General features: G+C 33.5%; 1 protein-coding gene across 3 annotated transcripts in view; it reads left to right on the top strand.

Annotated features, from left to right (window-relative positions):
- Positions 1–13177, top strand: part of LOC105205266 (activating signal cointegrator 1 complex subunit 3) — a 30852-nt gene that overhangs the window by 1376 nt on the left and 16299 nt on the right. For 2 of the 3 annotated variants that reach the window (XM_026139794.2, XM_026139795.2), the window contains exons 2-7: positions 2730–2873; positions 4552–4643; positions 5759–5907; positions 6001–6243; positions 7860–8931; positions 9390–12523. In XM_026139794.2, the coding sequence (XP_025995579.2) occupies positions 2743–2873; positions 4552–4643; positions 5759–5907; positions 6001–6243; positions 7860–8931; positions 9390–12523 (4821 nt within the window). In that variant the 5' untranslated portion in view covers positions 2730–2742. Of the gene's footprint in view, positions 1–2729; positions 2874–4551; positions 4644–5758; positions 5908–6000; positions 6244–7859; positions 8932–9389; positions 12524–13177 lie in introns of those variants that run through there. The other variant, XM_039451356.1, reaches the window with a different exon arrangement.

Here is a 13177-nt window from a genome sequence, read left to right as displayed (position 1 = left end):
TTAATTTGTTGTTTTTATTTTAAAAAGTAGAAATAGTTGATTAATGGTAAATAGGCCTTCCCTTCAGTCCTCTTTTAACACATTATTTATATTTATATAGCTATAGTAAATATAATTAATGTATTTACATATCAGAGTTAAAAAATGATTCGTTGCTTGTAATGAAATTAGAGTTATTTTATTTCAGCAATTACAATTTAACTTTATCTCTTTCCATTTAGTATTATAGCTTTTCTTATGTTTTTTATTTTGTAACTAGTAACTAATTTAGCATTTACTTTTATACATTTTGAACTTATTCGTCAATATGTGGACTGTATTCAACATTCAGGGTAAAGTGATAAATTGTTTTTAAAAATTACTGTTGTAGAAATATACTGCCAAGAAAAGTGATTACTCATTTTATTCGCTTTCTCTTATTAAGTAATGGTTACTTTAAGCAAACAATATTTTTTTTATAATTGTCTTAAAAATATTCATAAATTAAAAAAAAATTCATTTAGGAAAACTAAAAGGAAAAGAATTTATGCTCTATCAAAAAATTATAAAATTACATTAAAAAGATGGGCTAATAAGAATTTTTTATTTAATTTAATGCTTTGAAGTTTAGTTTCTATAAAACTGTGTATTAAACACAGTCAAACTTGAAATAAAATTATAAACTAAAACAAGATATAATATCACAAATTAAATTGATTATAAATTTAACATTAATGCTACTTGCACTTTAGAAAACTGTAAATAATTTACTGTAAAAATATTCAACCAGGGTAATATCTTTCGCAATAAATTATAGAAACTGAAAATGTAATATGTATATAAAATTAAATAACATGAAACCAGTCTATTATATTTAATATTTAGTTTTTTAATTTTTAGTGATTTGTGTAAGTAAATAGTATTTCAAAATAATAAGTTATATCCTAAGGTTAGTTTTCAAGGAGTTTTTATTCTTTCTAAGGAAAACTTTACTCGAAATACAGTAAGATACCCAAGCTGAATAAGGCCCCTAACTTATTTTATTTTTTATAAATTTTATTTACTATGATATTGAAATGAATTAAATGAGAATAAAATGTTTATTTCAACCACTTGCCAAAATAAAATTATGATTTATATAAAACGTTTTTAAATAAACAAAAAAGAAATTTTTTTAAACTTTGATATTAGGCCTTATTAAATTCTTATGCTTTTAATAAGGCCCGAATTAAAAATAAATTGAAAATAATAAAAGAATTAAACATATTTTTTAACTCACTGTTAAAATGATTATTAATCACAAAAATTAATCACAAAATCCTTTAAGATCTATTTTACTGTAAAACACCACAATTATTTTTAATTTTGTCTATAATTAATATTTTAACTTTAAGAAATTCTGGCTATTTTAGTGCAATTTTAGCTTATGGAAAGTTAGCGTCATTGAAAATCATTATTCTCTGTCGCAAGCCACATATATAATAAACAAATGGCAATGGCTATAACAATAAATGTACAAGTGGGCCTTATTTAATAATACATTATTTATAAAAAAGTATATTTATTCCAAAAAATTGATGTGCGTGCGTGCGTGCGTGCATGCATGTGTATATATATATATATATATATATATATATTTGTTTTTTTCTTACACTTAGTAAGTTAAATAATATTATAATATGTTGTAATAAATCATAAAATAATGTATACTTATTAAATTTACAACAAATTTTTATAAAAACGGCTGTTTTTCTCACTTTGTTACAAGCTTTTGTTGCACTGAATAAACGTGTTGCTACCGGTATTAATTCCTTAATCCCTCTTTATCTACTTTCTATGACACTTCTTTGAAGCATATATTTTAAATATAAAGTGCATTTTTAAATGGTAAATTTAAAAGTGGTCCTTATTTATTACTGGGTCTTATTCGGCTCAACTATCTTACACATAATGTATACTGTATTATATTGAGTAAAATTTTCTTTGGAGAGGATATATTGGAATGTAGCTTAAGACTATTATTAAGAAACCAATTGTCAGTTGTTTTAAATTTTGCAAAGAAAATATTCTTATTAAATTGTTATTTAAAAGAAAAATATTAAAAATTGAGTAATTGCTTTTCTTAGCACAAAATTGTTTTGTGTAAATAAACATTGAAGTTGAAACTTTACTCTTTAAAACAAACTTTGAAATACATTATATGTGCGTGAGCGTATGTGTGTTGGTGATTACAATTTATTACGCACTTAGGTTGAATTTACTGAACTCTTCAGCTGAAAAATGATCTCATAATTTTATCAAATATATATATTTATTATAAATTATTAATTTAATTATTTATTTGATTAATATGCTATATATATATATATATATATATATATATATTGGTTTAATTTTATAAAATTATGATGCATTACATACAAAATAATGTATTATATGATCAAATGTTTAACATAAGTAAAATAATCTAGTAACGTCAGAAGTAAAAGATTCTTGTATTTAAAATAGCAATGTCTAAACATTACAAGAGAATTTAAAGAAATTTTTTAAATTACAGAACAATAACTAAGAAGAAATGGATTGTTACTTTTTGAGAAAAAAAAACTGTTACTAATTATTTTTATAAAGTAACTTTTCAGTTTTGTTTCATATATATTTATTTATACAGTTATGTACAATTATGTAGTATTTTGGAAAGTATAGAGATGTATTAGAAATGTATTAGATAACATTACAAATTTGATCAACAGGTAATTGGACACAATGCCAAAATTACCACGTATTACCAGATCCTTGCGGATGTTTACTTCTCTGGAGCGTAGAGAAGAAACGTTGGACTTCAAGCCAAATAACTTACTAAAAAAAAGGCAAGAACGAGCGAAAAAATCGAAAAGGTTGGTGGATATATTCCACATTGAACCAAATATTTGTTAAGTGTTTAATGTATATTGTGAATTTATTATGAATTTCTTATAGTTTATTATGAATTCCTTACATTCGCTAAAAACATGTCTCTTACTTCATGGCTAAAAATATTATGTTTAATATGCGTTGTTAAGCAGAGCATCTTGTTTGGCAACAGATGGAAGAAAATTTAAAGAGTGATTCCAGACATATAAAATAAGATCAAAATCACGAGTAACATCATAGTAACGAAATTGCGATTAAAGTTTCGTTTTTTAATTATAAATATTTAAATATTTATGTAAAAAATGCCTAAGGTACGTAAATATTCAAACATTATACTTAAAAACGATGTTTCCAAAATTTGTTAAAATTTTCTTGATTTTTTAACTCTTAAATATTTAAATATTTGTGTAAAGAAATGCTTACAGCACATAAATATTTAAACATAATTGAAACAAAGCTTTAATTGCAATTTTATTATTCTTGATTTTTATCTTTATTAGAACTGATACTGTTCTCTTATCTCTCAAAGTGTTTACTACTGGAAAAAAACCGGAAAATTTTGGAATTTTTAACAAAATTATTTATCTTTGAAAATGGGTTTTATTGATACTATATTTTTGGAAACTTTTAAAGAAGTTTGCCCATTTTTAGGCTGTGTTCGGAAACTTATTTACTCGGGTGCACCCAACAAAACTCAAACTGTTACACAATTACCCGAATCTACCCTGAAGTTTCAAGGTGGAAAATTTTAGCCCTAAGAGTGCATCCAACGGTATTTCCGAACGACTCCATTGCTATCACACAAATTGTGGAACGGTGTGAGTTTCGTTAGATGCACCCGGGTGAAGTTTTCGAACACAACTTTATAGGTGGTTTTGGGCCATCCACATCCAGTCCACATATGTACATTATACATCATATAGATATGTATCTATATACATGGTTAATCCAATAAGTATCGGGACTAAAGTCATAAAAAGAAATTTAAATTGAAAATATATGTATAATGAGTTAATAGTCTTTAAAATATGATCTTTCTGCATCAATACGCCGCTGCCAGCGCTTTTCTTAATCTTTATACGCCCCCTCGAAATCGGCAACCGTAAGACTGTTCAGGCACCCCGTCGAAGCCACTTGGACTGCCTCAATCGTCCAGAAACGATGTTTTTTCAGGCTCCTTTTGATCCGAGGGAACAAAAAGAAGTCAAGGGGGAGGGATATCTGGACTGTAGAGTGCTTGAGGCAGCGTTGAATTTTTTATGCCACTCAAAAACACGCGTTCTGGATATGACTTTGTTCTCGTAAGCCTCACGGATTATATCAAAAGTCTCCGTAGCAGATTTGTTTAACGAAAAATTTGATGGCCCAACGCTGCTCGATGGTAAGCGACTTTAACGAGGTGCCTGAACAGCCTTGCGGTTGCCGACTTTCAGGAGGTGTATGAAGACTGGAAAAAGCACTAGCAACGGGATATTGATGCAGGAAGGTCATATTTTGAGAAATATTAACTCACTGTACATATATATCTTCAATAAATTTCTTTTTATGACTTCAATCCTGATATTTATTGGACAAACCATGTATATATATATATATATATATATATATATATATATATATAAAATTGACATCTTGATAATAACATGCATTTATACATTTTAGCAATCTTAATTGGCATGATATATGTAAAAGTGCATCTAAAGAACTTTTAAGTCATCTGCTAACATTGAGAAACAAAGTGCAGCAAGCTTTAGGTGAGTAATAAACAATAATTGAAATATTTGATTTTTTACAAATTCAATTTTTCAACTTTGGTTTGAGAAATTATTAACACTTTACACAGAAAAACGATATTTTACTCGTAAAAACAATATCATATTAAAACTAATAGATTCTATTTTACAATCATTGTTTTGTTTAATTAATCATATCGAACATTTGTTGTAATTAAAAATTGAAAATAAATAATATAAAATAATAAATATTATACTCTTATTTTTCTCAATTAATAAACATTTTGAGCTGTATCGCAGTAACAGTGAATTTGCGGACATATGTTCACATAAATTATTTCACATTATATGGACTTTTTTTAATACACGTTTTGAGAAGTTTGGTCCCGAAGTTTGTTACCTCATTTTAGTTATATCCTATTAAAAAAAATTTGCTTATATATTTATATATTTATTTAATATTTTGTAATCTTATTTAATATTCTAAAAATAAAGATTTATTCAAGTCAAGAATATTTTTTTAACCCGTTGTGGTTACACTGGGTCTAGATGACCCAAGGCCATTTTTAAGTTGCTGTAGCTTCCAAAATACGATTTCTTCACATTATTTTACTCCTTCAACATTGATTTATGTCATTTCGTGATTTTCATTACAATTACCAACTTCAATCTTAAAAATAAATATACTTTTTGAAAAGCTCGATATAATACTATTTTTTCCTTAAAAGTATACTACTTCTGGAGTAGAACCCCGGTAATAACTTTGATTTTACTAAAAAATTAGAATTTTTAGGAATTTTTTAGTACAAAATGGCATATTTAAAAAAATTTTTTTTCCTCGTGTCGTTTCAATATTAAAAAATTTAATAAAGGATACATAAACGATTTGATTACGAAGAAGAAGTCTTAAACTTCATTTTTGTGAAGGATTTGAGTCGATTCATCAAAAGGAATGCAAATGGCAACTGTTTTTTTTGCGTCGGGTCAACTGGACCCAGTGTAACCATTACGTTATTTTTTGGAGGTGTAATCACAACGGGTTAATATATAAATTATCCTCGATTTGATAGGATTTTTTTATTGTATTCCAAATAAATTTTAATTTGATTTAAAAAATTTCAATTTTCTGTTTCCAGCAAATGATTCCTTAGACGTTATTAATGAATTCACAGTTTACGCATTACGTTTATTAATCGAAGATACCATCTTGTCACGTAAAAAATATGATATGCTTGGCCAAAAATCAGGACATTTAACGTATCAATGTGCAGAAGCTATGATGGTGGTATGTATTAAATTATAACATTTTATAATTTTAATGTCGCTCCATTAAGTATTACATTTTTTTGATCGTTTTCTTTGTTGCAATTTTATATAGATAATCACTAAAATTCGAAAGGAATGTTACGATGAAGCTGTAGAATTATTATCGGAGTCTAAAGAGAATGCAAACGTTCCAAACTCGCAAATTTTTGGCGCAAATATTCACTATAATTCAGCTAGAACCGTATGGCCTGATACTGTTAAACTTCATGATATGTCTACAGAAAAGATAAATTCAAATGCTGATAAATTTACAACAATGGTATATGAAACGAAACCTTTAACACAGAAATCTGCAGTGAGTATCTGTTAAGGGGGGTATTTTCGCTTTTTATTTTGGTATTTTTATTTTTAAGAGTTATTTTAATACTGTAAAAGCTATAAGCTTGAAACTTGGTACATTTATTCTTTAATACTTAAATGTCCTTTACAAATTTTTTCAAATGGATAGAAAAGATAAATAACAAGAACAAACTCATTTTATTTACAAACGTAATCAATCAAAGATTAACGACTAATAAGAAGCAAATTAAAAAAACATCTTTAATATATGTAGATTGATATTTTTATATTATTTCTAACAATAAATAAATATATAAATCCTCACTTTCATTCAAGGTGTACGCACTTTTTATGATACATAAAAAGACCACTCTGTTCAGATTATTTTTTTGATATGGCACTTCTTTGTCTCTTATTTGCACGAAATATTTTTTGTCAGCCTTTCAGTCATGTCAATAGTCACGTCAACAACAGCTTTGATCTACAGCTCATTCTCTGGTAAAACATTAAATGAACCAGACATTTTGATTTCATTCGAGGCGATGCTACTTTTTACTAACATTTTATTGACCAGCAACCGATGATGTGTAGTATATAGAAAATAATACTAATAAAAAGAATTTATTAATTGCAGCGATTGAATTTATTGTATCAACGTATTTCACTTTTAATAACGTAATTTATAAACAAACGTTATATAAATGTTTAATGAGATCTTTCCTGTCGCCCATTGTTGCAAATATTGTCATGCAAGATCTGGAGGAAAAATGTTTTAGCAGCATTAACAAGTTCCGTTCTACTATCACTGTGAACGACATTATTTTTGTCGCCCCGTATGATAAAATTGATAACATTTTAAAAACATTTAATAATTAGCGTCACCGTTTACAATTGGCTGTTAAATACGAGAGTAGTCGTCGTTGGAATTTTTTGGACATTTTACTCAAAGTAGATAATATAGATTTGTTCCAAAAAGTACCTTCTTGAGAAGATACCTTTAATTATTTTCCAATCATCTCTTTGTCAAAATTAGCTGTATACATTTGATAGATTCATTCCTCTCTCATATCCATAATTTCACAAAAAAAAATTAGAGTTATACTCGTACATTGAATTATTTTCAACAATGGCTCTTTGTATCTTATTTTTAATTTAATTAATATTAGATTTAAACAGTTATTGAGCATTTTGCAATTCTTGCCACCTCCTTGTGAGACTTGAAAAATATGTTTATTTTTAAATGTACATAACATAAAAACTAATAAACATACCAAAAATAGTAGATATTTACTAAATATGTACAAGTAGATGTGTAAAACCATGTAAGAGTATGTGCACTAGTTTTCTTTTAAAAAAGCAAAAAATAGATCACGTTTTTTTGCACTCTAGAATGCTGTCTTAATCTGCGCTCTCTTACTCACTTTTGAAGTTAGAAAATATTTATAAAATATTTACTTGTATTATATATTTTTCTCTAATTTACTGATTGTTGATTTTAAATCTCATCAAGCCTTTATTGTTATAAAAAAACAATTTTTGAAACCAAAAAGCGAAAATATCCCATTAAATGTTTAACAAAACGTTAAACAAAAAATTCAATTTTCCAATCTTGTTTAATTTTTTTAATTAAAGTTTGACAAAGCGACATTTACAAAAGGATTGAAAAACTGTTATATTGAATATGAAACAGTAATGTCATATCAAGATTTTGCAATGGCGATAGTAGAAAAATTAAGAACCTCGAAAAATTTACAAATGGAACTGGTCGATATGTTGGGCTGTGAGCACTTGGAATTTATCGAATACATTATTGAACACCAGAAAATTATTGTGTCAACGTATCATCTTTCTTCAAAAATGACCAAAAGACCGCAAACGACTGTACAGGGCCCTATAATGAGTGGCCAGGTGACCGTGCAATCCGATGTGGAAAAACAATTGTGCAAACAAGTGCGTAAGGAAGAAAAAAAGTTTAACAGAATGGCGAATAGGCGAGACGCTAAGTCGGAAGCCGAGGAGAAAGAATTTGATTTGATTGAAATGCAAATTAAAAAACAAGAAGCATTTAAAGCTATGTGCACCCCAATATTTCCTAAACGAGATACTCTGACAAGAGGAACACAGGAACATTATCCATTTGTATTTGATTCTAAAGCGAGTGCTAAAGCAAGCATCGTGTCAGGACAAAAGTTAATGTTGGCCGAAGATGTTAAAAGGGAGGATAGTGAACTTTGGGAGCAAGTGCATATACCGATATCAAAACGAGAATCTATCGATGTTAAGATAAATTCCGTGTCGATATCTTCTCTAGACGAGATTGGCCAAATGGCCTTCAGTGGCGTAACGTTGTTAAACAATATTCAAAGTATAGTTTTTAACGTGGCGTATAATACTAACGAGAACCTATTGATTTGTGCGCCAACCGGCGCAGGAAAGACGAACGTGGCTATGTTAACTGTGGTGCACCAATTAAAGCAGAACATTCAGAACGAGCAATTGCAGAAGAGTCAGTTTAAGATAATCTACATCGCGCCCATGAAGGCCCTTGCGGCAGAGATGACCTCTAACTTCAATAAGAGACTCGGTCCGCTGGGTGTGTGTGTTCGCGAGCTGACCGGTGATATGCAGCTAACGAAACGAGAAATCCAGGAGACTCAGATGATAGTGACCACACCGGAAAAATGGGACGTCGTCACGAGGAAAGGTATGGCGATATTGCACAACATACGCAAGAATCCAAATCGAAAAGTTCCGAGTCATTTTTTGATCTGAGGTTTCCGTTTATAGTTATACGGTATTAAAGTTTGCGAATCAGCGCTACCGAAAAGTAGCCGCTACTCTCCCGTTTCTGCTTTCCGTTTATAGACGGGCATTGATTCGCAAACTTTAATACCGTATAACTGCGAACAGAAAGCTCAGATCAAAAAATAATTCCGGATTTTTCGACTTTGATTTTTGTCCTTTATCTCGTGGTATATTTCATGTATGTTTCTTTAGTTACACACGTGTAGTATAGTAAAGAAGTGTTTTAATAAACTGTTTTGTCTGGATTTGTATACGCATCCTATACCTATGTATATTATATGTACATATGTGTATGTATTTTTTTTAAGTTTTTATTAATTGAGTTAAATAAATTAATCAATTAATGTCCAACATTAGGTACGGGCGATATCTCTCTTACTAGTATCGTGAGACTGCTTATCATCGATGAGGTACATTTGCTGCACGGCGACAGAGGACCAGTGGTGGAGGCACTAGTCGCGAGAACCCTGCGCCAGGTGGAATCGTCACAGAGCATGATCAGGATAGTCGGACTATCGGCGACACTCCCAAATTATGTGGATGTTGCACGGTTTTTGCGCGTCAACCCCTATAAGGGATTATTCTACTTTGATCATCGCTTTCGGCCGGTTCCGCTCAGTCAGACCTTTATCGGCGTGAAGGCTGTCAAGCCGCTGCAACAGATGAATGACATGGATCACGCGTGTTATGACAACGTCGTGGAGATGTTGCGACAGGGCCATCAGGTCATGGTGTTCGTGCATGCGCGAAATGCCACTGTGCGGACGGCGAATGTTCTAAAAGAAATGGCGTTGAGAGACGATAACATAAAGTACTTTCTATCCGATGGACAGGCAAAACACGTGAACAAGGCCTTTGCGAAATCGCGTAACGTATTTCTCAAAGAGCTGTTTAACAGTGGGTTGTCAGTGCATCACGCTGGTTTATTGCGTTCCGACAGGAATCTGGTCGAAAAATACTTCGCTGACGGTCTGATCAAAGTGTTGGTGTGCACTTCTACACTGGCGTGGGGTGTGAATTTGCCCGCTCACGCGGTCATCATACGCGGCACTGAAATTTACGACTCGAAACACGGCACATACGTAGATCTGGGCATCCTAGATGTGGTGCAGATCTTTGGCCGCGCCGGCAGGCCGCAATTCGACAAGTCGGGACACGCAGTCATTATTACATCGCATAATAAGCTCTCCCATTACCTGTCGCTGCTGACGAATCAAATACCGATCGAGAGCAGCTTTATCACGTATTTGGCCGACAATCTGAACGCCGAGGTTGCTCTGGGCACGATATCGAATGTCACGGAGGCGGTCGAGTGGCTGAGCTATACCTATCTATTTGTACGAATGAGGATAAACTTTCAGGCGTACGGCATGATCTATCAGGACTGCCAGAATGATTTGAATCTCGAGAGGAAGCGAAAGGAGCTCGTGGATGTCGCCGCCCGGGCGCTGGACAAGGCGCAAATGATCAGATACGACGCGCGTACCGGTGATCTCAATGCGACCGATTTGGGACGTATCGCGAGTCATTACTATCTCAAGTATGATACGGTCGAGATTTTCAATGAGCTACAGAAGCCCATCATGACTGAGCCGGAAATTCTGGCGATGATATCGCACGCCCAGGAATTCGAGCAACTCAAGATACGGGACGATGAAGTGAACGAACTGGACGAACTGATGCAAGATTGTCAGCTCATCGTGCAAGGAGGTGTGGAAAACGTTTATGGTAAGGTCAATATATTGCTGCAGACATATCTGTCCAGGGGGCGGGTGAATACGGCGTCATTAATATCCGATCAAGCGTACGTCACGCAGAATGCTATACGGATAGTCAGAGCTCTATTCGAGATTATGCTCAGGCGCAACAACGCGATAATGGCCGGGCGGCTGCTACACGTGGCCAAAATGTTCGAGACGCAGCAGTGGGACTTCCTGACACCTCTACATCAATTTGATTGTCTTTCCATGGAGATTGTTGACAAAATTAACACTCAGAACCTCCAGATTCATCGGCTGCAGGAAATGGACGTGAAGGAAATAGGTAATATCTTGCGAGATCAACGAGCGGCGACACTGGTGAAGAAATGTTGCAACGAATTGCCCGCGTTGGACGTGGAATATAGTTTACAACCTATTACGCGCACCATTCTAAGGATACGGCTCACCCTGATCCCGCGGTTCCGCTGGAACGATAAAGTTCATGGGAAAAACTCGCTGGCCTTCTGGATATGGATCGAAGATCCAGATCATAACTTTATTTATCATCATGAATATTTTATACTGACGAGAAAAATGGTCCTTATGGATCTCGAACAGGAGCTCGTCGTCACCATACCATTGTCCGAGCAGTCACTGCCAACGCAATACCTGATAAAAGTTACGAGTGATCACTGGCTCGGCTGCGAGGCCACGTTTCCATTGACCTTCCACGATCTCATCTTGCCAGAGACTCATCCTCCGCATACGAATTTGTTAGAATTACAGCCGTTACCGATTACCGTTCTCAAAGATCCAGAGTTGGAGAGTCTGTACAACTTCTCCCACTTCAATCCGATACAAACACAGATCTTTCATTGTCTCTATCACACAGATAACAATGTTCTTCTCGGTGCTCCAACCGGCTCAGGAAAGACCATCGCAGCGGAGATCGCTATATTTCGCGTTTTCAAACAGTATCCCGATCGCAAGGTTGTTTACATAGCGCCCCTAAAAGCTCTGGTTAGGGAACGCATAAACGATTGGAAGATACGATTAGAGGAACGATTAGGTAGGAGGGTGGTAGAGCTGACCGGAGACGTATCGCCCGATGTGAAGATCATAGCCGGCGCGAATGTCATCGTCACGACACCCGAAAAGTGGGACGGTATCAGCCGGAGTTGGCAGACGCGAGGCTACGTAAAAAAGGTGGCACTTATAGTGATCGACGAGATTCATCTGCTAGGTGAGGATCGCGGACCGGTACTCGAGGTGATTGTCTCACGCAACAACTTCATATCCTCGCACACGTGTAACAAGGTCCGAGTCGTGGGTCTCTCAACCGCGCTAGCCAATGCGCGAGACCTGGCCAATTGGCTCGGCATTGAGGAGATGGGTCTTTATAATTTCCGGCCGTCCACGAGACCTGTGCCATTGGAGGTTCATATCAGCGGGTTTCCCGGCAAGCATTACTGTCCCCGAATGGCGACTATGAACAGACCGACTTTCCAAGCGATTAGGCAACACGCGCCCGACAGTCCTTCCCTCGTGTTCGTATCCTCTCGCAGGCAAACACGCTTGACCGCCTTGGATTTGATCGCTTATCTTGCAGCGGAAGACAATCCCAAGCAGTGGTTGCACATGCCGGAAGAGCAAATGAATGACATTTTGGAAAATATTAATGATTCTAACCTAAAGCTCACGCTCGCCTTTGGAATTGGCCTTCATCACGCTGGTCTTCAAGATAGAGACAGGAGAATTGTCGAAGAATTATTTGTCAATAATAAGATACAGGTATGCACATCATGGTTATACTCTCAATAGTTTTCATTATACTAAACATATTACACAAGAACTTATCGCAAGATTAATATTAGATCAAGGAGAAAGTAATCCGGGTTTTTTTTGTCAAAAATTTTTGTTAAAAGTATTTAAAAGACTTAACTAAAATAATTACTTAAATCTATTGTTTTCTGCCATTTTTCTGGCAAAAGTTGGATCTCGACGTTAAAAAGTCGGCTCTTTGATGACAAAGAAATTATTGATCCAATTCAAGATCATCTTGTACTGTGACAACGCTCGACTTTGTATCGTCTCGTGCACCGTCGAAACCTTAGACTTGAGAAATTTTCTCAACCTATTCTATCTAACCAGATATTGTGTCATCAGATTACCATCTATTTAACATAGCTCGTTTAATGGAAAGTACTTTTAAAACATAACCAAAGGATGAGGGATTCACGATATTCGCACACTATGTAATATTATACAGTAATACTATAGTGATGATACAATATTACAGTAATGTTACGAATTACGGTAATTATTTACAAACGGATACCTTGCAGCTTGACCTCAATATATGTTCGAGATCCATGACCCTGAACATTCAAAAAGTTTTAATGTTTTAGCCAATAATGGCTCTTTATTAAAAAAATATTAACAAAA

This window comes from Solenopsis invicta, chromosome 6 (assembly GCF_016802725.1).
Source record: "Solenopsis invicta isolate M01_SB chromosome 6, UNIL_Sinv_3.0, whole genome shotgun sequence".
NCBI lineage: Eukaryota > Metazoa > Arthropoda > Insecta > Hymenoptera > Formicidae > Solenopsis > Solenopsis invicta.
Note: the sequence above shows the minus strand (reverse complement) of the source record. Positions and strands in the feature narration are given on the sequence as shown.